Raw genomic sequence first — 27322 nt, forward strand, 5'->3', positions numbered from 1 at the left:
CCCGGAACCTCAGGACTATGAACCCGAAGCGCTGTCCACCCAGCTGTCAGGCGCTCCGGTGGCCCTAAACTCAACCCCGAACCCATGTTCAGGATTATAGAATACTTGCTGGTTGATCATTACATTATTGTGATAATGTAATAAGCCTCCAGAGGTTGATAGGTCTTAGTAACCACCCAGAGACTGATAGGCCGTACAAGCTATTGTACAATCGACTTGAGAATGGTCTAGGACGGACCGAAATGTCGTCGTCCCTTCATTTTCTAGTGTGTGGATTGGTCAACATACCTCAGCCACGTTATTGTGTCTCGTCGCCTGCAAGCTATTGTAGTTGCCTTAACAATCCATACGGTTTATACAGGCCTTAATAACCCACCAGAGGATGAGTGTCCTTAATAACCCTTTAGAGGTTAATAGCCCCCTCGAGTCCACCACCACACTAAACAACACATCTCCGGCTGCCAAATTATAACCAAGTAAATCCCAATCTCCAAAACCCGATTCACTGGCTTGCCAAACCCAAGCATTGTTTCGCATCTGCCTCGCTAGTCATTATCCTCTTGTTCGAAGATTATAAAGGATCAAATGCGTTGTCAAGTCTTTAGTAAAAGGAGAACTTGGCACTTGATAATCTCCCCCCCGACACAATGTACCCCTACAAGAGAGGATACTTTACGAGTCCTGCAATACATTAATTCATTCTGCACCGATAAATTGCTTTTTAAACAAGTTAAAAAGTCGCTATGCAAGTCAAACCAAAAAATTAACTCATTCTGCATCGACCAAATGCATCGTAAATTAGCATAAGTCGCTATGTGAATCGCGGAATATATATTCACCGATTTGCGCCGATTAACTGTACAGTAAATGAGAAGAGATCGCTGTGTGTGCGGCCAAGACTGTATTGTTCTGCACCAGTTGACTGCCTCGAAGATTGGACTGTATGAGTGAAACATTGACTGGTTCTCTGCGGTTATCTGGCGCCACCAGAAGCATCCCGTAGACTTGAAGAGCCTCGTAAAGCTTCCTTAAACGTTGTTCACATACCAGTAGGATATACGCGCCAGAGTGAACAGCGCCAGAGTGAACAGTGCCAGAGTGAACAGCGCCAGAGTGAACAGTGCCAGAGTGAACAGAACCAGAGTGAACATGCCCAAAGTGAACAGTGCCAGAGTGAACAGCACCAAAGTGAACAGCGCCAGAGTGAACAGCACCAGAGTGAACAGCGCCAGAGTGAACAGCGCCAGAGTGAACAGCGCCAGAGTGAATAGCATCAGAGTGAACAGCACCATAGTAAACAGCGCCAGAGTGAACAGCGCCAGCGTGAACAGTGCCAGAGTGAACAGCACCATAGTGAACAGCGCCAGAGTGAACAGCGCCAGAGTGAACAGCACCATAGTGAACAGCACCAGAGTGAACAGCGCCAGAGTGAACAGCACCAGAGTGAACAGCGCCAGAGTGAACAGCGCCAGAGTGAACAGCGCCAGAATGAATAGCATCAGAGTGAACAGCACCAGAGTGAACAGCGCCAGAGTGAACAGCGCCAGAGTGAACAGCGCCAGAGTGAACAGCACCAGAGTGAACAGCGCCAGAGTGAACAGCGCCAGAGTGAACAGCGCCAGAGTGAATAGCATCAGAGTGAACAGCGCCAGAGTGAACAGCGCCAGAGTGAACAGCGCCAGAGTGAACAGCGCCAGAGTGAACAGCACCAGAGTGAACAGCGCCAGAGTGAACAGCGCCAGAGTGAACAGCACCGGAGTGAACTGCACCGGAGTGAACAGCGCCAGAGTGAACTGCACCGGAGTGAACAGCGCCAGCGTGAACAGTGCCAGAGTGAACAGCACCATAGTGAACAGCGCCAGAGTGAACAGCGCCAGAGTGAACAGCACCATAGTGAACAGCACCAGAGTGAACAGCGCCAGAGTGAACAGCACCAGAGTGAACAGCGCCAGAGTGAACAGCACCAGAGTGAACAGCGCCAGAGTGAACAGCGCCAGAGTGAACAGCGCCAGAGTGAATAGCATCAGAGTGAACAGCACCAGAGTGAACAGCGCCAGAGTGAACAGCGCCAGAGTGAACAGCGCCAGAGTGAACAGCACCAGAGTGAACAGCGCCAGAGTGAACAGCGCCAGAGTGAACAGCGCCAGAGTGAATAGCATCAGAGTGAACAGCGCCAGAGTGAACAGCGCCAGAGTGAACAGCGCCAGAGTGAACAGCACCAGAGTGAACAGCGCCAGAGTGAACAGCGCCAGAGTGAACAGCACCAGAGTGAACAGCGCCAGAGTGAACAGCGCCAGAGTGAACAGCGCCAGAGTGAACAGCACCAGAGTGAACAGCGCCAGAGTGAACAGCACCAGAGTGAACAGCACCGGAGTGAACAGCGCCAGAGTGAACAGCACCAGAGTGAACAGCGCCAGAGTGAACAGCACCAGAGTGAACAGCACCATAGTGAACAGCACCAGAGTGAACAGCGCCAGAGTGAACAGCGCCAGAGTGAACAGCGCCAGAGTGAACAGCGCCAGAGTGAACAGCACCAGAGTGAACAGCACCATAGTGAACAGCACCAGAGTGAACAGCGCCAGAGTGAACAGCACCGGAGTGAACAGCGCCAGAGTGAACAGCGCCGTTTACAAGAGATACCAGCAACGCTGTGCGTACTAGCGGCTTTAGGCCTAGTATGCACTAACTCTATCTAGAAATCCAACATTCTGTTTGTAGCTAATTTTGAACGTATTGACTTTTACCTGGATAAACATTATTATTATTCAATTTATTAAAATCGGACCCTCGTATAACAAATTGTTTCCAGGGCAATTTAATCATTCTCGTTTACCAAGAGTTGTTCTTGGTTTCCGAGGTTCAATTCCCAAGGCATGATAGGAATCCTTTGGGCAACGTTTCCTTTCACCTGATACGCCTGTTCACCTAAGAGTATAAATACCTGGGGGTTAGGCAGCTGTTGTGTGCAGGGGGAGCTCTGTTGTAACATATTGAGATTAATTGGCGGAATTCCGAAATTAAATTGAAAAATTCGACAGTAGAGTTAATTTATGGGCGTCTCAAGTTCGGCCGTCGGCTTCTGAAGCTGACAGGCCGAGGTGGAGATCACTTTTATGGTGGAAATTCTATTCTTCAGAACCCCTTGAAGATGACAGGTGCGTGTAATGATCACTTTCATGTGTAATGATCACTTTCATGGTGGTATTTCTATACTCTGCTCATCTTCTGATAGTGAGAGAATGACTGTGAACTCGTGATAACAGAGTATCTACCCTGCACAGCGTCTGAACATGACGCCAGGCGGATATATCGGATCACTTTCCTGATGGAATTTAAATTCTTTTGAACTTTTGAAGATGCAAGGTCGAAGAGGAGCCAGATCACTTTCTTGAGGAAAATGTCTCCTTTTTTGACCGTTGTTCACGTCGTAGAAGACATATTTTGGGGGATAATGTTAGACTTACGTTTTTCCTCGGTTATAACCTTTGCTTTTGGTCGCTGGTCATGCTCTTCCTGTGGTGGGAAACTGTCTTACAAGATAATTATAAGCAGTGGGCACTGTACTGTATGTTTATGGTTCTAACAACGTCAATATTCCGTTGTTGGCAACGAGGGAGCAATGCCACACATTGGCATGTCTTAATTCACCGTTCCACCACTCTCTTGTGAGAAAATTCTGAGTCACTTAGTTGCGATCGAACTCGCTTCCTTGGATTCCCCCAGACCTCCTCCCTCCTTTGGATTTCTCTCTTTCCTTCCCTCGTCCACACAACATACTTTTATTCCCAATGTCTTAATTATTTCTTGCATATTCCTCACTGGGATTCTTTTTTTCCCCTCATGTTTCCATTATATTTTGCAGTTGCTAATTTTGCTATGAATATTGAATTCTATAGAAATCCTGATTTTTTTTATCAACAAAAGGCGTGAGGTTACGTTAGCATCCCTGGAAACACAAACTGTAACTGTCTCTATTTTCCGCTTGTTACAACTTGTAATAAATTTGTTACATCTTGGCTTAACGTGTTTATGACGTATTAGAACGTTGTTACAACTTGCTATATTGGTTGTTATAACTGGTTAGGTGTTAAAACTTGTTCGAACGTTGTACCAACGTCGTAGTTTCGGTGTGTGTTTGGCGGGTGCATACAGTGAAAGAGTACTGTGACAGAACACGGTGACTGTAGTGACAAAATACGGTGACATAACAATGATAGAAAATAGTGACAATTCAGGGGCAGTACGGTGAAAGAATACAGTGACATACTGTGGTGATATAGTACAGTGACATACTGTGGTGATAGAGTACAGTGACATAATACAGTGGCAGAATATACTGACATAATAGTTTACAGAATACAGTAGCATATTTGATGACAGCAGACAGTAACAGAATACAGTGACTAAATAGTGAAAGAATACTGTGAAATACGGTGATATAATACAATAATAATACAGCGCCATTACAATGACAATACAGTGACAGAACACAGTGGCACGTTAGTGACACTTCATACAGTGATAGAATAGAGTGAGATAATATATTCACAGAATGCCGTAACGAAATACAGTTTGTTGTATGTATCATTTAATGGTCTATTCTCGGTGTATTCACTCCTACTGTACTCATTATATCGTACTGCACTGATTGCTGGCTGTTGCACTGTATTGAATGTTATGCTGCATAAGTATGATTGTAATATTGAATAATTATGATTGTAATGCTGCATAATAATGATTGTAACATTGGATAGTAATGATTGCTATGCTGCACTCTTATTGACTGATATGTTGCCCTGTAATGACATATGTTGCATGGCAATGATTATGTTATACTCTAATGATATACTCAACCAAGCAAAAAACGTGAAAATTGCTCCCTCCCCCCCCCCCCTATCATAATATATATTTTTTTACACACTTTCCAAAAACGTTTCAACTGGATCTTTTAGTTGTAATTCGAGGATAAGGATAAAGCCTCTATGGGACTTCGTCATTGTAAATCCGATTAAGACTATATTCTTAGAGGCATCAAAGAGGTCCGTTTAAGTTTGGTGGCCTGCGAGAAAGCCAGCAATTTGGCTTCAGTTCAAAGTAGTGTTTCGCTTGAAATGTTCATATATATATATATGTGTGTATATCACGAAAATAAACACGTGATTAAGAATGTGACAATGTCAGACCACGGAGGAAAATTGAAACAGGAATTTCCTTAAGTACTTTCGCATATTAATACATCTTCAGAAGGAGTCAGTAATCACCTTCAGTAATTTATATATATATTGTGAAACTTAGCTAGAGTTCCAGTGAAACATTGTTAGAAGCATAAATGAGCATTGCACCATTGCCCGCTTGGTACATTGCAAGATGCAGGAGGATAAAGATACGTAAGGGGGTGGACAAGGGACACAGCAAGAGAGCAAGAAATAGACAAGGAACACAACAAGAGGCCAACGAACACACAGAGAACACAGCAGGAGGACAAGGAACACACAGAGAACACAGCATGAGGACAAGGAACACACAGAGAACACAGCAGGAGGACAAGGAACACACAGAGAACACAGCATGAGGACAAGGAACACACACAGAACACAGCATGAGGACAAGGAACACACAGAGAACACAGCATGAGGACAAGGAACACACAGAGAACACAGCAGGAGGACAAGGAACACACAGAGAACAAAGCATGAGGACAAGGAACACACACAGAACACAGCATGAGGACAAGGAACACACAGAGAACACAGCATGAGGACAAGGAACACACAGAGAACACAGCAGGAGGACAAGGAACACACAGAGAACACCGCATGAGGACAAGGAAAACACAGAGAACACAGCATGAGGACAAGGAACACACACAGAACACAGCATGAGGACAAGGAACACACACAGAACACAGCATGAGGACAAGGAACACACAGAGAACACAGCATGAGGACAAGGAACACACAGAGAACACAGCATGAGGACAAGGAACACACAGAGAACACAGCAGGAGGACAAGGAACACACAGAGAACACAGCATGAGGACAAGGAACACACAGAGAACACAGCATGAGGACAAGGAACACACACAGAACACAGCATGAGGACAAGGAACACACAGAGAACACAGCATGAGGACAAGGAACACACAGAGAACACAGCAGGAGGACAAGGAACACACAGAGAACACGGCATGAGGACAAGGAACACACAGAGAACACAGCAGGAGGACAAGGAACACACAGAGAACACAGCATGAGGACAAGGAACACACAGAGAACACAGCATGAGGACAAGGAACACACAGAGAACACAGCATGAGGACAAGGAACACACAGAGAACACAGCATGAGGACAAGGAACACACAGAGAACACAGCATGAGGACAAGGAACACACAGAGAACACAGCAGGAGGACAAGGAACACACAGAGAACACAGCATGAGGACAAGGAACACACAGAGAACACAGCATGAGGACAAGGAACACACAGAGAACACAGCATGAGGACAAGGAACACACACAGAACACAGCAGGAGGACAAGGAACACACACAGAACACAGCATGAGGACAAGGAACACACAGAGAACACAGCATGAGGACAAGGAACACACAGAGAACACAGCATGAGGACAAGGAACACACACAGAACACAGCAGGAGGACAAGGAACACACACAGAACACAGCATGAGGACAAGGAACACACAGAGAACACAGCATGAGGACAAGGAACACACAGAGAACACAGCATGAGGACAAGGAACACACAGAGAACACAGCATGAGGACAAGGAACACGCACAGAACACAGCAGGAGGACAAGGAACACACACAGAACACAGCAGGAGGACAAGGAACACACAGAGAACACAGCATGAGGACAAGGAACACACACAGAACACAGCAGGAGGACAAGGAACACACACAGAACACAGCATGAGGACAAGGAACACACAGAGAACACAGCATGAGGACAAGGAACACACAGAGAACACAGCATGAGGACAAGGAACACACACAGAACACAGCAGGAGGACAAGGAACACACACAGAACACAGCATGAGGACAAGGAACACACAGAGAACACAGCATGAGGACAAGGAACACACAGAGAACACAGCATGAGGACAAGGAACACACAGAGAACACAGCATGAGGACAAGGAACACGCACAGAACACAGCAGGAGGACAAGGAACACACACAGAACACAGCAGGAGGACAAGGAACACACACAGAACACAGCAGGAGGACAAGGAACACACACAGAACACAGCAGGAGGACAAGGAACACACACAGAACACAGCATGAGGACAAGGAACACAGTAAAGTGAGCAATAATCGGGTAGAGACGAGTAAGCAAAATCGTCAAGGATAATGCAAAAGTTGTAAACAGAAACTCAACAAGAAAGGTAACCCCTCGACACTCCACACACACACAGTCTACATACCCTCAACTAATGAGAATCTAAGACTCAGTACACACAGAGATCACACTAACGTGATGCATCAAATGATCCTGGTTTGTGCCTCGGAGAGGCTGCGGGATCCATTAAGTTCAGTAGAACTTCGATTTCAACTCTTTTACCCTGTCGTAGCTCAGTCGATTAAGGCAGTGTCTGGGATGCTCCCGGACGCAGGTTCGAATTCTCGTCACGGCGTTTGTGGATTTGTTCATAAGACTCAATAACTCCCGACTTGCCACAAATACTCTTCTAGCTCCTGGCTCTCACAAGCAGTGAAATACCTCTCTATGGTTCCTCCCCCCCCCTCTTCGTGAACGCATTTCCTCTTTAGGAAATGGCTGGGTTTTAGTCTGGGGTGTTACAGCTGATGTAAGGTTTACCCGCCATACAAACTTTTACAGCAAACTGTTGCCAGTGTAAACCCAGTGGTAAATCGAGTGATCGGCTTCACTGTTCGATGAAAGCTTTTCCCCACAAATGCTACCCCCACCATCAGCTCGCTTCCTTTCTAAAAGATAAAAGTAAGTGCATCAATATTAGCGAGCAGTTCTGGAAGGGAGTTTGTGTAATGGACCACCAGTTCGATGGTTCTGAAGCCCCCTCCCTTCCTCCCCTTCCCTGTTTGGTTGCAAGGGGACTCGATCGCCCCCCCCCCCTTCCCTGTTTGGCTGCAAGGGGACTCGATCGCCCCCCCCCCTGTTGATCGTGGGGAACAGATAGGGGTACAGACTCCAAAAGCTAATATTTTGGTATTTCGTGCAGATGTGCAAGTTATGGGGTTCTTAATGGCCTCGTCAGAGCATCTCTTCCGGTTCAGTTGGGATTAAACGTGTGGAGAGAAACGGTGAAAGGAAGGGAAGTAACAGAACGGGAGAGAGAGAGAGAGAGAGAGAGAGAGAGAGAGAGAGAGAGAGAGAGAGAGAGAGAGAGAGAGGGAGAGAGAGAGAGAGAGAGAGAGAGAGAGAGAGAGAGAGAGAGAGAGAGAGAGAGAGAGAGAGAGAGAGAGAGAGAGAGAGAGAGAGAGAGAGAGAGAGAGAGAGAGGGAGAGAGAGAGAGAGAGAGAGAGAGAGAGATGGTAAACTGTAAACAAACGACATATTTCCATACATGACCCACCCTTTGGTAGACGTGTCAATCCACCAATAGCTTCTGTACCAGAAAGATTTCGGTATTCACGTTATTAGGTGCAAGTCCTTATTCTCAAGACTCACCGTCTAGTCCGGCCAACACGCACACAACCAGAGGACGGTAGATACAACACAAGGCTCTTATAGCTAGTTGCATCATAAGTCTTTTGTTTATTCTCTCGTTCGACACGCGTTCGGAGCGCGTTTTCTCAATAAGTATATATTCTTGAACTCATATCAACGGATCCTATGAACCTCTGAGACACAGTAGGTGGTTCCAACCTCACTGCGTTTTTGTTATGCGATTTCATTTAAGCATTAAGTGAAAAGTAATTCTATCAGATGGAAGCACGAAGCATTAAATAAAACGTGTCCCCTAATTGAAACAAATATTAACTCTTTATTATTGATTAGCTTCTAAGGTTTGGCTTAGAATTACGTGATTTCGGGAAACAAGTCGCAAGCTCGCAACTTTCATTTGCGGACATCAATGCAATTTCTATTAAACATTAGTTCTAGTTAACCCAAAAGACTGTAGTAAATGGATGGAAATGAAGGATACACACACAGGGAACTCCAGTAGAAGAAACTGAGTTGAATAAACAATTAAAGAGAGGCACACACACAGAAATTGACAGACAGAAATAGTCACACTTGGGGCCTCGCGGCTGAGTGGACAGCGCTCGGGGGTCGTAGTCCGGATAGCCCGGGTTCGATTCCTATCAGAGGCGGAAACAAATGGGCAGAGTTTCCTTCACCCTGATACACCTGTTCGTATAGCAGTAAATAGGTATCTGGGAGTTAGATACCTGCTACGGGCTGCTTCCTGGGGATACGTCTGTGTGTGTGGGTGTGGGTGTAGGTGTGTGTGTGTGTGTGTGTTCACCTAGTTGTATTCACCTAGTTGTGCTTGCGGGGGTTGAGCTCTGCTCTTTCGGCCCGCCTCTCTACTGTCAATCAACTGTTACTAACTACTATTTTTTCACACTTTCACACACACACACCAAAGTGTGTGTGTGTGGACCAACCTTGGACCAAAGAGCCAGAGCTCAACCCCCGCAAGCACAATTAGGCGAGTACACCCAACAAGCAGTCCGTAACAGCTGTCTAACTCTCAGGTACCTATTTACTGCTAGGTAACAGGCGCATCAGGGTGAAAGAAAAACTGCCCATTTGTCTCTGCCAGAGCCGGGAATCGAACCCAGGCCACAGGATTACGAGTCCCGCGCGCTGTTCATGCAGCTACCAGACCCTCCTAAAACGCCTGTGTGTGTACTCACCTATATGTACTCACCTATATGTGCTTGCAGGATCGAGCATTGACTCTTGGATCCCGCCTTTCGAGCATCGGTTGTTTACAGCAATGACTCCTGTCCCATTTCCCTATCATACCTGGTTTTAAAATTATGAATAGTATTTGCTTCCACAACCTGTTCCTGAAGTGCATTCCATTTCCCCACTACTCTCACGCTAAAAGAAAACTTCCTTACATCTCTGTGACTCATCTGAGTTTCAAGCTTCCATCCATGTCCTCTCGTTCTGTTACTATTCCGTGTGAACATTTCGTCTATGTCCACTCTGTCAATTCCTCTGAGTATCTTATACGTTCCTATCATGTCCCCCCTCTCCCTTCTTCTTTCTAGTGTCGTAAGGCACAGTTCCCTCAGGCGCTCTTCATACCCCATCCCTCGTAGCTCTGGGACGAGTCTCGTTGCAAACCTCTGAACCTTTTCCAGTTTCATTATATGCTTCTTCAGATGGGGACTCCATGATGAGGCGGCATACTCTAAGACTGGCCTTACGTAGGCAGTGTAAAGCGCCCTAAATGCCTCCTTACTTAGGTTTCTGAATGATGTTCTAACTTTTGCCAGTGTAGAGTACGCTGCTGTCGTTATCCTATTAATATGTGCCTCAGGAGATAGATTAGGTGTTACGTCCACCCCCAGGTCTCTTTCACGCGTCGTTACAGGTAGGCTGTTCCCCTTCATTGTGTACTGTCCCTTTGGTCTCCTATCTCCTAGTCCCATTTCCATAACTTTACATTTGCTCGTGTTGAATTCTAGTAGCCATTTCTCTGACCATCTCTGCAATCTGTTCAGGTCCTCTTGGAGGATCCTGCAATCCTCATCTGTCACAACTCTTCTCATCAACTTTGCATCATCCGCAAACATCGACATGTAGGACTCTACGCCTGTAAACATGTCGTTAACATATACAAGAAATAGAATTGGTCCCAGCACCGATCCTTGTGGTACTCCACTTGTTACTGTTCGCCAGTCCGACTTCTCGCCCCTTACCGTAACTCTTTGGCTCCTTCCTGTTAGGTAGTTCCTTATCCATTCTAGGACCTTTCCCCCCACCCCCGCCTGCCTCTCGAGCTTGAACAGCAGTCTCATGTGCGGTACTGTATCAAAGGCTTTTTGGCAGTCCAGAAATATGCAGTCTGCCCAACCATCTCTGTCCTGTCTTATCCTCGTTATTTTATCATAGAATTCCAGAAGGTTTGTTAGGCACGATTTCCCTGTCCAGAACCCATGTTGATGTTTGTTCACAAACCTAATGTTCTCCAGGTGTGCAACCAGTCGTAGCCTAATTATTCTTTCCAGTATTTTACAGGGGATGCTTGTCAGTGATACAGGTCTGTAGTTAAGTGCCTCCTCCCTATCTCCTTTCTTGAAGATCGGCACGACATTTGCCTTCTTCCAGCAACTGGGCAATTCTCCTGACATAAGTGACTCATTAAAGATCATTGCCAGAGGCACACTGAGGGCCTGTGCTGCTTCTTTTAGTATCCACGGTGATACTTTGTCTGGTCCAACTGCTTTAGTTGCATCTAGAGTTGTCAACTGTTTCATTACCTCCTCTGCTGTCACCTCTATATCTGATAGTCTTTCATCTAGGGTAACCCCTTCCAACAATGGGAGCTGCTCAGGCTCGGTAGTGAACACTCCATGGAAACTGGCATTCAGTGCCTCGCAGATTTCCTTGTCACTTTCAGTATATGCCCCCTCTGTCTTCCTTAGTCTTGTCACTTGGTCGTTCACCGACATTTTTCTTCTTATATGACTGTGTAGTAACTTAGGTTGTTTTTTCGCTTTGATTGCAATATCGTTCTCATAGTCCCTTTCCGATGTTCGTCTTATGTTAATGTAATCGTTCCTAGCTCTGTTGTATCTGCTTCTGTTGTCCTCTGTTCTTTGTCTTCTGTACTTCCTCCACTCCCGCCTGCTGGCCATTTTTGCTTCCTGACACTGTCTATTAAACCATGGGTTATTATATTCCTTCTTATTTTTTCCCTTTACCGTTGGTATAAATCTCTCTTCGGCCTCCTGGCATTTCTGTATGACTAGGTCCATCATATCTTGGACTGTTTTTCCTCTAATTTCTTCCTCCCACTGCACTTCACCCAGATAGTCCCTTATCCTCATATAGTCCCCTTTCCTGTAGTCAGCTCTCCTTTCCCAGATCTCTTGTCCCATGGTCATAATTTTGAATTCCATCATGTAGTCAAAGACTAGGACACAATGGTCACTGGCCCCTAGAGGTATTTCATGCTCTAAATTCTCGATATCTTCTACGTTCTGGGTGAAAATCAGGTCTAATAGGCTCGGTGCATCTCCTCCTCTTTCCCTTGTGTCTTCCTTCACATGTTGTGTCAGGAAATTCCTGTCTATAACATCTACTAATTTTGCTCCCCACGTTTCATCCCCTCCATGGGGATTCCTTGATTCCCAATTTATCTCTCCATGATTTAGGTCCCCCATGATCAGCAGCTTCGCTCTCATTCTGTGGGCTAGTGTTGCTGCCTTCTGCAGTTCATCTATACATGCTTTGTTGTTGTCATCATACTCCTGCCTGGGTCTTCTACTGTTTGGTGGGGGATTGTAGATTACCATGATCACAATCTTCCTCCCATCTACTGTCAGAGTTCCATGTATGAAGCTTGTGCACTCATTGGTAACTCGATTTCCCAGGTCTTCAAACTTCCATTTCCGCTTTATTAGGAGTGCTACTCCCCCTCCCTGTCTCTGTGTCCTCTCTTTTCGTATCACCTGGTACCCTTCAGGAAAGATTGCATCTGAGATCATGTCATTAATTTTAGTTTCCACAATTGCAACTATGTCAGGATCTGCTTCACTCACTCTTTCTTTTATCTCTTCTGCTTTATTAGATACCCCATCAGCATTGGTGTACCAAACCTTGAGATTCTTCATGGAAACTCTTGTACCAGAGTTCTCCCTTTCTCTGGGGGTCTGGGGGGATCTGGGGGATGTCTGGGGGGTGACTGGGGGCAGAGGGGATCTGGGGGATCTGGGGGGTGTCTGGGGGATGACTGGGGGCGGGGAGGGTCCGGGGGATGTCCGGGGGGATCCAGGGGGTGCCTGGGGGGGTCCGGGGGGTGTATGGGGGGTGAAAGAGGTCAGGAGGGGTGCTTGGGGGGCTACTGGGGGCTGGGCTTCTAGGAAGGTAGGTAGGAGGGTCTGGGGTAGGGCCTGGGTAGGTAGGTCTGGAGTAGGAAGGGCATACTGGGTCTGAAGATTAGGGAGGGCATAGAGGGGTTGGGAGATGGCGTAAGGTTGGGAGACAGATAGAGGTTGAGAGGTTGGGAGGGGGATGGATAGAGGGGGTGGGGGGGACCTCCCACCTCCCTCGCAAGGGTGGGGGGTCACATGGAAGGAGAGGGGATGAGGAGGGGTGAGGGCAGGGTAGGCTTTGGGTGTTGAGGGGATGAGGTCTGGGTGGGTTCTTGGGGTTGAGGGGATGAGGTCTGGATGGGATTTGGGGGTTGAGGGGATGAGAGCTGGGTGGGTTTTGGGGGTTGAGGGGATGAGGGCTGGACGGGTTTTGGGGGTTGTGTGTGTGTGTGTGTGTGTGTGTGTGTGTGTGTGTGTGTGTGTGTGTGTGTGTGTGTGTGTGTGTGTGAGTGTGTGAGTGTGTGTGTGCGCGCGTTGGAGAGAAAAAAAAAAAAAATATATATATATATATATATATATATATATATATATATATATATATATATATATATATATATATATATATATATATATATATATATATATATTAGTATATTTTGGTAGCAGTCTTTCCTGTAGACATATATTATTAAATATGACCGAAAAAGTAAGATTAATTATTCTAACACGAATTTTCTCAATCTTTCGTACATTTCTTTTCACTGTTGGAGGTAAATCAAATTTGGAGAATTGATTTTTGATTTACCTCCAACAGTGAAAAGAAATGTACGAAAGATTGAGAAAATTCGTGTTAGAATTATTAATCTTACTTTTTCGGTCATATTTAATAATATATATATATATATATATATATATATATATATATATATATATATATATATATATATGTATATATGTATATATATATGTATATATATATATATATATATATATATATATATATATATATATATATATATATATATATATATATATACATATATGTAGAAGACATAATACTGGAAAAATAGAAAGGCTAAATCGCTCGATTCCGCAGACACAAATAGTAAATACACAGACACAGTAACCAGTGCGTCTGTGGTAATATCAAACAGTCAGAGCTGGACAGACACAGGATTTACAGCCAAGGAAGTCTATTAGCCAAGGATCTGGGGAGGTAATTATAAATTATGATAAGCTCCAGTTCATTTTCTAAAACAATTATGCTGGCTTGCCTGTGTACAGAGATATGACCTTCTCCTGGGGGCACGTTCATACAAGACACACACACACACACACACACACACACACACACACACACACAAAGGGGGGGCCCTGATAGCTGACTGGACAGCGCTCTAGACTCGTATTTTTTTATTATTATTTTCTACCACAGACGTGGCCACACATTTACAATGCTAATCAGCATTTATACATTTCTTCTGTCCTCCATGAATAGGGATGAAGATCTATTAAACATAAAATTCAGTGATTTATTGAACAATCAACCACAGAAGGTGATTGTAGCGCTTTTAAAATGCTAACCTAACCTAACCTAACCTAACCTAACTTAACCTAACCTAACCTAACCTACAAACATAAATACACAGATTTACGTCTGTCCTACATGAAGTGTTCGAGGTGTCTTTGTACAGTGTCATTAATGTGCGTTTACAATGGAGAAATGCAATTCTGACCAGCTTCCACATACCCTGTATACAAATACACACATATACATATTGCACATATACCTTCACATATCCATACATATATATACAAACACCTATGTCTCTCCTACTTTGACAGGGTAAGATTGCTTCTATAAAAACTAGTGTGATATTAAACACTTAACCACTGAAGGTGATTAAGATGCTCCTACTACACGCTCAGGTTATAGGTACATGCATTGTATTACAGATGTATTATATACTATACAATGTATTGTACTTATACAACAGATGTATTAAATAGTCAATCTTGGGTACAAGTCCAATATATCATCAAGTGTTCCAGTAATCATATAGAATTTACAGAGTTAAGCATATCTCAGCCTCGGAGGGCGAAAGTTAGTCAGTATGGGACATTCTACAATATAATATTATCCAGGGTTGGGGTTCGATCCCCGGTGATGGCAGAAACAAAATGGGCGGAGTTTATTTTACTCTGATGCCCCTGTTATCTAGCAGTAAATAGGTACCTGGGAGTTAGATAACTGTTACGGGCTGCTTCTTGGGTGCATGTGTGTGTGTGGGGGGGGGGGAATGAGTTAGTAGTCAGTAACAGTTGATTGATTGACAGTTGAGAGACGGGCCGAAAGAGCAGAGTTAAACACCCGCAAGCACAACTAGGTGATTACAACTACGTGAATACACACACACGCACCAACACACACACGTACATTATATAGTTACATTAATATGAAAAACAAATTGCTACTTTATATTACAAAACCATATTCGAGAAGCTTGGAGCTGAAGCTCGATTCATCGTACATCAAGGTGAGTACAACTTAGGGAATACAACTAGACCAGTAAATACAGGTGAATATTTTTAAGTGAATACATTCATATCAGTACATCTAGGGGAGCACATCCAGGTGAATACATCTAAGCGAGTTCATTCGCAGTAATTCCTCCCTCGCTATCCTAATGCAATTTAATGAAAGGATTGCGAATACCAGAGAATGCAGATGAATTAAGTGAATAGAGGAATAGAATATGCCTTAATACTTACAGAAGACCGAGAAGGAAGAATCATGACAGAACAGAAAATTCAGATTTATTCTCTCAATTTGCCAAACTGTAAAAAATTGTAGCTGTTTTGCCTAACCATCTGCAACCCTACTGAGGGAGCCGGTCGGCCGAGCGGACAGCACGCTGGACTTGTGATCCTGTGGTTTCGGGTTCGATCCCAGGCGCCGGCGAGAAACAGTGGGTAGAGTTTCTTTCACCCTATGCCTCTGTTACCTAGCAGTAAAATAGGTACCTGGGTGTTAGTCAACTGTCACGGGCTGCTTCCTGGGGGTGGAGGCCTGGTCGAGGACCGGGCCGCGGGGACACTAAAGCCCGGAAATCATCTCAAGATAACCTCAAGAAGATAACGCACCGAACCTATCGGTGACGCTGCTTATAAAACGTCAATATTACCATGCTTTATAATATTTGATAATACGTCGCTTTTTTAAGTGGAATAGTCGATTCTGTTAAAAGTATATTTCATCAGTGTTTGCAGAATAGAAAATATAATTCCATCAATGTTTTTAGTTACGAAACTACACACAGAACCAAAAGTTAATAAACGTAGAACCAAGAGTTAATAAAGACAGAACCAAGAGTTAATAAAGACAGAACCAAGAGTTAATACATCAGAGCCTAATGGGTTCATAAATAACAACACCAATGTATTGGCAAAAGATTAAGAAGGGGGGAGCCTAACAGCTAATGCTCAACTCATACAATCACAAATAGGTAAGTTCAAGCACACTTTCTCACTTGCAAATGCAAGTATTGTTTGAGCAAAAAATGTCATGCAGTTCTTTGACACATCCCATCAAACACCCCATCACAAAGTTGTAATAATCTTGCCACAAGATACCCACAAAGTTGCGACAACATTACCACAACATATCAACAACGTTGTGACAAAAAATATAATAAAAATATGAATAATAATAATAATATCCTAACTCTTCCACAACATTCTGACAATTTTACTACTCAAAACAAAAGCCTTTGCTACCAATCTGACCACTTAAGGCATCGTTATGAGCTTGTTACAACGTCAAAATAATGTTGTTGGTATATTGTGTGTTGGGGTAGTGCCTAATGCAGCCTAAGCCCGACGGAAGCTGTTGATGGACTGGGGGAAGAGTACAGTAAATGGGGATTTAGTTTAGAGCTAGATTTAGCTTTGAATTTAAATTTAGTTTGAACTTGGATTTAGATTTAGTTAGAATTTAGATTTGGATTTAGCCTGAATTTAAATTTAAATTTAGCTTGAATTTAAATTTAAATTTAACTTTACTTTGAAAATATATTTAGATTTAGTTTTAATTTAGATTTAGTTTGAATTTAGATTTAGTTTGAATTTAGATTTAGATTGAATTTAGCTTTGAGGGTTGAGCTTTGGCTCTTTGATCCTGCTTTTCAACAATCACTCAACTGGTATACAGGTGATAGAGCCTATTGCATTCTATGTATAGAGTCAGCCTGCACTACGTCAGTTCGTATTGAACTGACAGTTCCTATAGAGCATTCCAGTCCATGATGTGTGTGTATTTATTTACTCTTTGTCTTTAATATTTGCACCAGCAGAATCGAGCTATTAGCTCTTGGACCCTGCCTTTGTAGCCCATCTATTTTTTCCTTTATTATGTCAACGATATATATTTCTCTAAAACACACACACACACACACACACACACACACACACACACACACACACACACACACACACACACACACACACACACATAACGACAGCAGCGTACTCTACACTGGCAAAAGTTAGAACATCATTCAGAAACCTAAGTAAGGAGGCATTTAGGGCGCTTTACACTGCCTACGTGAGGCCAGTCTTAGAGTATGCCGCCTCATCATGGAGTCCCCATCTGAAGAAGCATATAATGAAACTGGAAAAGGTTCAGAGGTTTGCAACGAGACTCGTCCCAGAGCTACGAGGGATGGGGTATGAGGAGCGCCTGAGGGAACTGTGCCTTACGACACTAGAAAGAAGAAGGGAGAGGGGGGGGGGACATGATAGAAACGTCTAAGATACTCAGAGGGATTGACAGAGTGGACATAGACGAAATGTTCACACGGAATAGTAACAGAACGAGGGGACATGGATGGAAGCTTGAAACTCAGATGAGTCACAGAGATGTTAGGAAGTTTTCTTTTAGCGTGAGAGTAGTGGGAAAATGGAATGCACTTCAGGAACAGGTTGTGGAAGCAAATACTATTCATAATTTTAAAACCAGGTATGATAGGGAAATGGGACAGGAGGCATTGCTGTAAACAACCGATGCTCGAAAGGCGGGATCCAAGAGTCAATGATCGATCCTGCAAACACAACTAGGTGAGTACAACTAGGTGAGTACACACACACACACACACAGTTTGCGTGTGCCTTTGTGGGGCCTCACGTATGAGTAAATAGCACTTAGGGGTCGTAGTCCTAATGGTCCGGTTTCGATTCCCGGCGGAAGCGGAAACAAATGGCCAGAGTTTCCTTCACCCTGATGCCCCTGTCTCCAAACAAGAAATATCTAGGTACCTGGGAGTTAGCTGCTACAGGCTGCTTCCGAGGGATGTGTGTGTGTGTGTGTGTGTGTGTGTGTGTGTGTGTGTGTGTGTGTGTGTGTGTGTGTGTGTGTGTGTGTGTGTGTGTGTGTGTACTCACCTATTTATGCTTGCGAGGGTTGAGCGTTGGCTCTTTTGTCCCGCCTCTCAACCGTCAATCAACAGGTGTACAGGTTCCTGAGCCTATTGGGCTCTATCATATCTACACTTGAAACTGTGTATGGAGTCAGCCTCCACCACATCACTTCCTAATGCATTCCATTTGTCAACCACTCTGACACTAAAAAAGTTCTTTCTAATATCTCTGTGGCTCATTTGGGCACTCAGTTTCCACCTGTGTCCCCTAGTGCGTGTGCCCCTTGTGTTAAATTGCCTGTCCTTATCTACCCTATCAATTCCCTTGAGAACCTTGAATGTGGTGATCATGTCCCCCCTAACTCTTCAGTCTTCCATCGAAGTGAGGTTTAATTCCCGTAGCCTCTCCTCGTAGCTCATACCTCTCAGCTCGGGTACTAGTCTGGTGGCAAACCTTTGAACCTTTACCAGTTTGGTCTCATCCGTGACTAGATATGGACTCCATGCTGGGGCTGCATACTCCAGGATTGGCCTGACATATGTGGTATACAAAGTTCTGAGAGTTCTCAAAGTTCTACCTTTTTGTTATACAATATGTGTGTGTGTGTGTGTGTGTGTGTGTGTGTGTGTGTGTGTGTGTGTGTGTGTGTGTGTGTGTGTGTGTATGTGTGTACGTGTGTGTGTACGTGTGTGTGTGTGTGTGTGTGTGTGTGTGTGTGTGTGTGTGTGTGTGTGTGTGTGTGTGTGTGTGTGTGTGTGTGTGTGTGTTTGTTAGAAAGAAATGAATGTAGTAGATATAATACAGGAAAATAGATTGGTTAGAAAGACGGGATCCAAGATCTAAAGCCTAATTCGGTAGGCACAAATAGACAAGTCTACACACCCACGTAAATCCATTGACACAAACATACATATACAAACACATACATACATGCACCTGTGCACAAACACACATTTACATATACACTCTCACACATATACCTGGAATCAAATACACGTATACACGCTTATACACATTCACTCATGTCGACTTTTAACAAACTAATCCGATTACACAATGATCGATAGTTATTGCAAAAGCAAAAATATTCCACAAAATGTAAAAAAAAAAAAGCCATTAGAAGTCACCGTTTTAATCAAATGACACGAGCCGTGGAAAGAATTACAGTGATACAAGTTTACTTGTATAAATGTTGGGTATAAAATGTCTGGTTGTCGTTGTGAGGGGAAATAACATAACCATTTTGTTATACAATATGTATAAAACTTATAAAACTTAAAACTTAAAAACTCCCAAACTTAAACTTAACCAAATCTAAAATAGCCTAACCCTAATCTAGTTTGTCCTCGCCCAATCTAAACAAGAATAACCTAACCAAACCTAGCTAGCCTAGCCTAGCCTAGCCTAGCCTAGCCTAGCCTAATCAACCCTGCAGTTAGTAACGATACAAAATGTATGGTTTTTCTTCAATTTCCAACACAATTATATAATAAAAAAATTATTTTTTCTCTAGGAGAAAAGAGGAGACTTGTGATTTACAGGAAAGATTGTCTGCCTGTTGACCTGTAATATATATATATATATATATATATATATATATATATATATATATATATATATATATATATATATATATATATATATATATATATATATATATATATGTGTGTGTGTGTGTGTGTGTGTGTGTGTGTGGTGGGAAATCCTTTCACATGGGCACCGTTCTACTTACTAAACATACCGCCTCGATTTTTTTGAAGAAAATTATAGCTTAGAGCTCCTGCAGGAATAATGGATTTTTCAAGGCCCATTATGTAGAGTCTTTATGCTCATATAATAATCTCACAAGGTGGTGGCGAAGATTCGCTGGCCTTGGAGGCAGAGGAGTGAGTGATGAAGGAGAGTCACAAGGTCATTAAGAAACCATGTTTGCTGCTTGGGAGAGATCGCCGTCTTATCTCCACATGATGGGGGGGGGGGGGGGGGAGAAAGGGTTAAAATCATGCATTATTTTTGCTTTCTGTTGTTACGACTTATGACTCTTGTTAGCTGGCTTAGAGCGTTCCTTTCCTATAGCTCATTTATATATACATGAGCTATATATATATGGGCTATATACATGAGCTAAATATATATATATATATACATACATATACATTTTACCTATTAGTTTTCTCTGAAACATGACCCCGTCAGTCTCTTTACAGCCAGGCCCCCCCCCCCATTTACTGCTGAGAAAACAAGGGCGAAATGTTACGAGTTTGCACCCCAGTCAGTCATCCCAAGTCTGGGCTGGAACGTAACCGAAATCGGTCGCGGAGCGCTCGCGTTACCACTACACCACCAGCAGGACTGTATATTGCGGTTATCTTCACTATAATAATACATTACCCACCATGCATCAGGCCGGGTTGAAATCCCATTCATCTGTGAGAATGTAGCCACCGTCTCATAATGACTCCTTAATACCAGATCATTATTCACTGCCTTGCTGCCTAAGACGGCGCCCCAGCGCCTGGGGACCGTCTGAGAGCTCTCGCAGTAGTGACCGATGACACACCTGGATACGGAGGCCAGGTGTGATCGTACGTCGGTATTCGTCAAACCTTTAAGCGACAATCTCTGGAAATCTGGATTCTTTACACGTCCAAGGTCTTCTTATCCCTTTCTAGTCTGGGCCCCAGGATTCATAACCACTTACGAAACTTGTACATCCTTCCTCAGTCACGGTGACTTTGTTTACCTTTTATTAAGCAGTTTGTGAGCTCAAAGGAGCTCCTAAGTTGGCTATAACAATGACAGTCTTGAGTTGCAAAGTTTCCGAGCTCTTCAACTGTTTAACAAAAACAATCTAACACGCTATGATTACGGAAGATGTACAGGTTTCGTACATGGACGTTTAAGTGTTTATCTTCAAAGAGATAAGGAGCCTGTGGGGAAGCCTGAGTCCTAATCCCTGAGATTAACATATGAATAGTTACATTAGCATTAAGACACACACTTCAACACTAATGGATACAGCCGGGATCATGTGATCAAAATCAAGTTCAGATTCATCAGTTATCTCAGACACGACACTAAACAGGGTATTAGAGTAAATAGCTTAACAGAGTTAATAGCCTAAACTAGTCAATATGCTATTACAGTAAAAAGGTCAATGCTGTAAATTTGTTATTACATAAAATAAGTTCACAAAGAAACCATAATTGAGTAATTATATCAATGAGAAAATGGGGTGACTTGGACCATAACCTGGAAATTGCCACATATATATATATATATATATATATATATATATATATATATATATATATATATATATATATATATATATATATATATATATATATATATATAAATATAATGGGTACCACCTCTGGTGCATGTGTAGGGACCCCATAGCCTCGGAGAAGAAAATAAAGAGTACTCAGAGAAGACCTTGTGGATCCTCACTGAACACTTTGATATTTTCTTCTCCTACCACCCCTATTCTTTTGGTATGTGTGTATATTTATCTAACTTTATTTGAAAATGATATATATATATATATATATATATATATATATATATATATATATATATATATATATATATATATTATATATATTATTAAATATGACCGAAAAAGTAAGATTAATAATTCTAACACGAATTTTCTCTATCTTTCTTACGTTTCTTTTCACTGTTGATGGTAATTCAAAGATCAATTCTCCAAAATTCATTTTTATTTCAAGTCTGACGCGACACTTGAGCGCGTTTCGTAAAACTTATTACATTTTCAAAGACTTTAGTTTACAAACACACAACTGAAACTGAATAGAGCTTACACATCTTCGAGTTTATATCTACATTTGGGTGAGGTGGATGAGGTGAAAACAAACTTTCAACAATGGGTATTGAATGGGTATTAAATTCAAACACAAGACAGAACACGAAACAATGGGTATTGAATGGAAGTAATTGTAGAAAGCCTATTGGTCCATATTTCTTGATGCTTCTATATTGGAGCGAAGTCTTGAAGTGGGTAGAATATAGTTGTGCATTAATTGTCTGTTGATTGCTGGTGTTGACTTCTTGATGTGTAGTGCCTCGCAGACGTCAAGCCGCCTGCTATCGCTGTATCTATCGATGATTTCTGTGTTGTTTGCTAAGATTTCTCTGGTGATGGTTTGTTTGTGGGAAGAGATTATATGTTCCTTAATGGAGCCCTGTTGCTTATGCATAAGCATAAGCAACATATATATATATATATATATATATATATATATATATATATATATATATATATATATATATATATATATATATATATATATACACTAGCACGCATAGCGTTTCGGGCAAGTTCTGAATTAATCCTAAATTTTTCCCTGGAAAACGACCCGCCATACCGTTTAACAACCAGGTACCCATTAAACTGCTGGGTGAACAGATGTCACAGTTAAGGTTTGGCGCCCAGTTAATCCTACCCGGGCCAGGATACGAACCCAGGCCAAAACGCTCGCGAAGTGCCTGGCGAATATTTTACCACTGCGCCACGGAACGTGTCATAATGATGTCCTTAGCCAGACGTCACCAGTAAGGCGTACGAGCTGTCAAGCAACCCGTCCACCATATAGACGGTTCCTTATAATACTAAGTAGACATAGTACATTAATGAACTGCACCGTTAGTATATATTAATATACTAATTACCGCCATTAATTTTCCAACCCCCACCCCCCCTAGTAATCCTGCGCAAAAATGAATTTGTTTTCTCTAACGTAACTGGGATGCCGTTTTCTTTTTTAATTTTTGCGTAGACTTAAGTCAGGCCAGCTTTTATTATTATTATTTTTGTCTTTTAGATATATACAAGAGTTGTTACATTCTTGTACAGCCACTAGTACGTGTAGCGTTTCGGGCAGGTCCCTGGAATACGATCCCCGCCGCGAAGAATCGTTGTTACAACCAAGTACACATTTTACTGTTGAGTTAAACAGAGGCTACAGTTAAGGATTTACGCCCAATAAATCCTCCCCGGCCAGGATACGAACCCATGGCAAAGCGCAGTAAAAGACCAGATTTTAATATATATTCTGCACAATTTCGGCCGAGATTATACAATCTTTCTTGTAAAGCGCATAATCTTCAGGAAATTATGTAAGGCAGAGGAGCAGTCATTGACACTCGAAGGAAAGATTTCTTGGTGCCCCCAGTATCAGTAATAGGGTGGGGGGGGGGGGGGGGGCTCGGTGCCCCAAGGATCAATATAAGCGGGGGGGGGGGTTCGCTGCCCCCAGGATCAGTAAAAGAGGGGGGGGGGGTCTCGCTGCCCCCAGGATCAGTAAAAGAGGGGGGGGGGGTTCTCGCTGCCCCCAGGATCAGTAAAAGCGGGGGGGGGGGGGGTTCTCGGTGCCACCAAAACCAGTAAAAGGGGGGCCTCGACACCCTCAGGACCAGTAAAAGGGGGGGGGGGCCTCGGTGCCCCCAGGACCAGTAAAAGGGGGGCCTCGACACCCCTCAGGACCAATGGCAGGATATGATAAGTATCCACAATAATAATAACCGCGTGTCCGTAACATTTTGTAGAAACAAAAAAATTAATCGAAAACGGAAACAAACAGAAACATACCTTAATTAATAAGCTGTTGGCGTCGTGTCCCGCGATGAGCTAAAAAATTGGCTTACCTGTAATGACAGAACGAGTCATTACTAATGCGCCTATTGACATTCCTATATTCACATTATAATCATATATCACATATATATATATATATGAATCGTCACATCCACGTCCATGTTGGTGTGCAAGAGGCGGAGGAGATGGAGGTGACAGCTGAGGATAGAGGGGGATACATACCTTCTCCTGAAGGGTAGTTGAGCTGTGTGCAGTGGGGTCAGAGAAGGGGGTCAGCGCTGTCCGTTGTGGGGGGTCAGACAAGGAGGGGTCAGCGTCAACACTACCCCCGACGTGCTCTCCAACACAAACAAAAGCGGTGTTTCCAACATTCACGAAACACTCACAATGAATGAAATATCCAGCACGAGGCGAGAGACACTACAAGAACTGTGAGTACTCAACAAGTAAGTAATTTTGCCGCAGCAAATTATAACTCAATTTCCACCTTTTATTTCCAATAAATCACTAAACTTTCTAAGATTTAACATTTAGTCACGTTAGCATTTTAGTAAGTGGTGTGACTTGCCTTAAGTGTCTTGCGTATTCTTCACAATTTTGCTTGAAACAAAACTAGTAATCAAAATACTGGCAACCGTAAACGCGCAACACTCTAAGTGTCTAGTCAACACACACACTAGTGGTAACTAACGCGGCAGTTTGTTTATATAAACACCGCAACATCCAGTCTTCATAACTCGGTGTGACCGAACACTTGCGAGGATTTTCAGATACACTTCAGAGGTCTCTGGTGTCAGTCATCACGACACAACAGCCATCACCCGCCACCATTACGGTCATACTAGCATGACCCGCCAGACTAGACGAGCAAGACAGTCCCTTCCTGTCGAGGTTCCAGTTGAATCTGCTGATAAACCCATTTAAAGCCCCGGTGGGTGGTGGTTCATCACAGCCCAGCGTCAAAACATCGACACTAAGTGTTTATCTGACTTCATGTGTTCGAGTGCGGTAGGTATTTCGTCCTTTTATATTTAAATGCGAATAAATCAGCTGGTGGGTGTAAACACGGGCTGGGCGCGCCCTGACCCAGCTGCTGACTCGCAGGTGGTGGCACATGAGAGTTTATAGAGCAGTGCTTCTTACCCAAATTCAAATGTTTATTCAGGTAAAGTACATACAATAAATGTTGATGAATTTATAGATAGAGCTCGTACATACAATGCCTAAAGCCACCGGGCGGGGGTAAGAAGCACTCTGTGCTTTGGTACTTATTTGTACCTGCGGTACAAGTGTACCAAAACGGTACAATTTGAATCTACTATATTATAAGGCGCAGTTTAAACACTCTTGGAGATCAACATGTCAGGATAACAACTCGCGAACTTCTCGAAGTTGACATTTCGGTCTTTATACCAAGATGACATAAGACTTAGTATTGTCATTTTGGTAACAAACTATATATTTTCCACCGTTCACAGATAGGAAGATTGTATGATCGTTTGTACTTCTCCTCACCCGAGTGTACAGTTGAGGGAAAGTATACCTTTACCCGCAGTTACTTGCAAAGTGCAGAATGGCAACGCCGCGTTTGTTATTGTTGTTGTAGTATTGGGTTAGATTATGAATGACTAGGCGCTTTGTAACGACGAGTCTCATTGGTCAAAACACCACACCAACGGTGTGTGTGTAATTCACACTGCTATCGAAAGTAATATAGAGCAGAGCAGTGGATATAAATGAATATATATATGGATTAGTGGAAAGGGGAGATGGCTCTATTTTGGTGCTTAATTTAAGAGTTTATTGACGTTTTATGTAACCGAGATTACGTAGGATAATTTTACGTATTGGCTGTTGAGACACAGACGACGTGACGTCACACAAAACGCTACGTCGATGGTCGTTAACAATCAACAACACATTTAGTTTAGTTCATTATTATGCCCCCCATACCCATCCTGTGGGCGGTAGTGGAAAGGGTTACAGAGGCACGTAATGGGCTCAGGGACTGAACCCCACAATTCATTTAGCTAAGCAAGTTATAATCTTGATGAGCTAGTTACTAAACTCAATGTACATCGTCACATCAACAATGGGTTCGAGAACGACCACAAGTAGTCTCTAAATTAAGCAACTGACATATGAGGAGAGTTAGTGGTCACAATTGATATGTTTGTCCTGCACCCACCCCCCCCCCCCCAATCCAGTGGGCAGCGGTGGATAGGTTACAATCACTTAGTTACAACCTACAGTTAGCAAACTGAGGATATTTAGCTAAAAATTCTGGTAGCAGATCATTTTGAATTAAATAGTTACACATTTCTTGAACATTTGGTATAGAATTGTCTCTGAATTCAAGTATCTTTTCGCACTCCATCACATAGTGACGGAGGGTGTGTGAATAATTTAGATGACACAGTCTACGTCAGCAGTTAATTAAAATTCCCAGAGATACTTAGAGCCGAGTCTAAGCGGAGCAGTAGTAACACCTAGCAGTCTGTTGATTATATTGGATGATCCATAGATGTGTGACTCTTCTTGCATGATAGTATGATGATAGATAGAATTACTGTTGTCCATTTCACTTGACCTCAGATCTTCAAGATTTTGTTGAAGTTCTTGGTGTACTCTTGCTCTCAGACTGCTTACAGGCAATCCTAGGTTATATTCAATTCCTCCTTCAAAGGCAGATTCTTTGGCCCAACTGCACACAAAACGTGTTTTTCAAGTTAAAAGTAGTTTGCAAACATTTACATTTGGGAATATAGTTGATATAGATATACATTACATGAATAATGGTATCAAGAACTAATTACGCATCAATATCAGAAATAGAAGAATCAGAAAGTATTATAATTCATTATCATTTATTATTACTGAGGGTTGGAAGAAAAAGTGAAATGAATATGAACTAGTTGACTTGAGTATATGTCCTGAGAACATCTCTTACTAAATTAATCAGGTAATTAAATACATTCAATAATTGTATGTATAGTTGACACACATAATAGTATTATTGTTATGTGTCTCACATAATAGTAATCAAGTGAGACACGGAGAGAGAGAGAGAGAGAGAGAGAGAGAGAGAGAGAGAGAGAGAGAGAGAGAGAGAGAGAGAGAGAGAGAGAGAGAGAAAGAGAGAGAAAGACAGACAGACAGACTTATGTTACCTATATTATAGAAATGTGAAATGTCGGATTATATTACGCGTGTAATTCGTTGTCATGTGATGCATATTTTATACTCAACATGGACTTCGTGATGATATATATTATTATCATA

General features: G+C 42.9%; 2 protein-coding genes across 2 annotated transcripts in view; both read left to right on the forward strand.

Annotated features, from left to right (window-relative positions):
* LOC138350016 (uncharacterized) overlaps window positions 1-27322 on the forward strand; it is a 177593-nt gene that overhangs the window by 102361 nt on the left and 47910 nt on the right. The gene's annotated exons all lie outside the window — the stretch shown is intronic.
* On the forward strand, window positions 1150-24964 carry LOC138349905 (putative uncharacterized protein DDB_G0268364). Its single transcript, XM_069299896.1, has 4 exons — window positions 1150-1473; window positions 1668-2020; window positions 2165-2650; window positions 24811-24964. The coding sequence occupies exons 1-4, from the start codon at window positions 1150-1152 to the stop codon at window positions 24962-24964; spliced, it is 1317 nt and encodes a 438-aa protein (XP_069155997.1).

This window comes from Procambarus clarkii, chromosome 43, assembly GCF_040958095.1.
Source record: "Procambarus clarkii isolate CNS0578487 chromosome 43, FALCON_Pclarkii_2.0, whole genome shotgun sequence".
Taxonomy (NCBI): domain Eukaryota; kingdom Metazoa; phylum Arthropoda; class Malacostraca; order Decapoda; family Cambaridae; genus Procambarus; species Procambarus clarkii.

What these genes read in the sequence shown, in the direction of transcription:
- LOC138349905 (XM_069299896.1), top strand. Translation starts at nt 1,150, where the DNA reads ATGCCCAAAGTGAACAGTGCCAGAGTGAACAGCACCAAAGTGAACAGC. An exon ending in CCAGAGTGAACAGCGCCAGA is followed by an intron (nt 1,474 to 1,667) that starts GTGAACAGCGCC and finishes GAACAGCGCCAG; the next exon opens with AGTGAACAGCGCCAGAGTGA. An exon ending in GAACAGCGCCAGAGTGAATA is followed by an intron (nt 2,021 to 2,164) that starts GCATCAGAGTGA and finishes ATAGCATCAGAG; the next exon opens with TGAACAGCGCCAGAGTGAAC.